This window comes from Cryptomeria japonica, chromosome 3 (genome assembly GCF_030272615.1).
Source record: "Cryptomeria japonica chromosome 3, Sugi_1.0, whole genome shotgun sequence".
NCBI classification, from domain to species: Eukaryota; Viridiplantae; Streptophyta; class Pinopsida; order Cupressales; family Cupressaceae; genus Cryptomeria; species Cryptomeria japonica.
Genome location: NC_081407.1, coordinates 812078459 through 812080757, shown reverse-complemented (window position 1 = coordinate 812080757; position 2299 = coordinate 812078459). Strand labels below are relative to the sequence as shown.

Sequence of the window (2299 nt, the reverse complement as noted above, 5' to 3'; positions counted from 1 at the left end):
TCCTCCCATCAATACAACTCTTCTTGAATATCACACTTCATTAACACAACTCTTCTTCTTAAGTATCTCTTCAACAGTTCAAAAAAACAAAGATTTTCAATGACAAATTGAAAGTAATTTGAAGATAATCCTCCACCAAAAACACTCATTTTATAAATACTTTCATAAATACTCCTACCCACCATCTTCTTTTAATACCCAAGTTCTGCCTCTTACAATCTGCAATTTCTTGTTAAAACCTAAAATTGGGCAAGTGGTTAGGAAATCATGGCCACCCAGTTGGAGAAGAGCAGTGACAATGGAGGGTCTAGTGGTGCAGAAGTGTACAGTGGCTATGAAACCTGCAAGCAGAAGGTTCTAGAGCTTCTGCAAGAATTGGGTCTTCCCAGGGGCTTACTTCCTTTGCAATACATAGAGGAATGTGGGTATGTAAGAGACACAGGTTTTGTGTGGATAAAACGTAAGAAGAAGCTAGAGTACAGATATAAGGCCTCTGGAGTACTGGCTTCTTATGCTCCTGAGGTAACTTGTTTTGTGGAGAAGAGGAAGATGAAGAAGATAAATGGAGTGAAGATCAGAGAGCTGCTGGTATGGCTGCCTTTGACTGAGCTGAGCATTCAGGATTCAAACACTCATATGATTTACTGCAAGACTGGTTTGGGTGTAGGGAAGAGTATGCCCATCAGGCTCTGGGAGGATGAATATGACAAATATATGTCTAAGATTGATGTAACTCCTCCTGCTGAAACTTGAACTTTTCTTGCATTTTATGCCATGAATAAGCTTCTAAGACAGTAGTTGCTTTTATATATTTCCTGAAGTTTGGTTTATATACCAGATGTTGCATAGATATATTGCAGCTATGCATATATATATTTCCTAAGGTTTGAATTATATATGAATTTTATCAAGGGCGTAAGTTATTTATCTATTGTTAGATGCAATTTGCTGAACATTGTTAATCAAGATTAAATTTGGAGATAAATTACTTATGCATCCAGTTGAATACGATTTGTTTTAGCACCATTAGAATTGAAAGCTAAAGAAGGTTAATAAAATTGTTGAAGTTAATTGTTCAGTAATAAGAATTGTCAAACTATATGATGTTGTAATAGTAATATTTATATTTTCTGTCAAATTATATGGTGTCGTAATGATTATGCTAATGTTGCTAATTATTTTAATGAAAATGTTGATATGAAAATTATAAAAAGAATGGGATATAAAGGTTAGGGATTAGAAAATAATGAAATACGCAATGAAAGAATCAATTGAACCAACAATGAGGTTGAAGTATGAAGGTCTAGAGTATGTAAAAGTTAAAAATAATAATGTTGTAGAAGTTAAATTAATTCAACATTGTAACAAGAAAGGACATAAAGAGGATAAATGTTGGGATTTGCATCCCTAACCTTGGGTGCATTAACAAATCATTGTGAAAAGACATGTTGGAAGAAGGAGTTGAAGAGTAAATCTCTATTAGGATCTATGAAAATGGATTGTGGATGGAGTTATGGAGTGAGTTGGAAAAAGATAACAGGTATGTTTAACAAGTTATTCAAGCATAATTGTTCCTATATGAAAAATAAATCATTCTATTGCCAGGTGTCTACAAAAAGTGAAGTTGGAGGAGGCAATTTCTATGATTTGTTTTGATGTAGTTGTTATTGTAAAGGGGTCGTTTATTGGTATGTGTATAACATATTCAAATATGCTTCAGATGTTTTGTTGATTGGTTGATTTTGTGGCATTATTTGTGATAGCTTTGGACATTGTTTGGTCATGAAACTTGCAAATTTGTGGTTGGTCCCATGATTATTGATATTTGGTTTGATGAAGATTTTGAGATTGCAAGTCTTCAAGTTCTGGAAATTGTAGATAAGAGGAGAAATGACCATGTATGGTCCTACTTGGAGTGAGCACCAGAAGAGTGACTCTTGATTGAATGCATTGATGATTGACGAATGTCGATAGTGCTGCAACACATATTTTGGAGGTTTTATACAAAATGCTGGTTATGGGGGATAAAGGATAGAATAATGATAATTTTTTTCTTAATGTTCATTATGGGGGAGAATGAAGGATAATGAACATGATTAATGTGATTAGTTATTTGTTTATATTGAGTTATAAATTTTACTTATATTGTTGAATTTATATATGCATGACAATGTATCCTGGATATGTAACAAGAATGAATGAAATAGAGTTGTTTTGAAATATGATCTATTCTCTTATTGTGTATTGTGTATTTTCTAGTTTTATTTCTATTTTGTATATTCCATCACATATCTCCTCA

General features: G+C 33.0%; 1 protein-coding gene across 1 annotated transcript; it reads left to right on the top strand.

The window, feature by feature from the left end:
- Positions 1-211: 211 nt before the first annotated feature.
- Positions 212-911, top strand: LOC131054344 (uncharacterized). The gene has a single exon (XM_057988829.1). It carries the CDS (start codon positions 268-270, stop codon positions 751-753), a length of 486 nt encoding a protein of 161 aa, XP_057844812.1. The 5' UTR covers positions 212-267; the 3' UTR covers positions 754-911.
- The last annotated feature ends 1388 nt before the right edge of the window (positions 912-2299 follow it).

What these genes read in the sequence shown, in the direction of transcription:
- LOC131054344 (XM_057988829.1), top strand. Translation starts at nt 268, where the DNA reads ATGGCCACCCAGTTGGAGAAGAGCAGTGACAATGGAGGGTCTAGTGGT.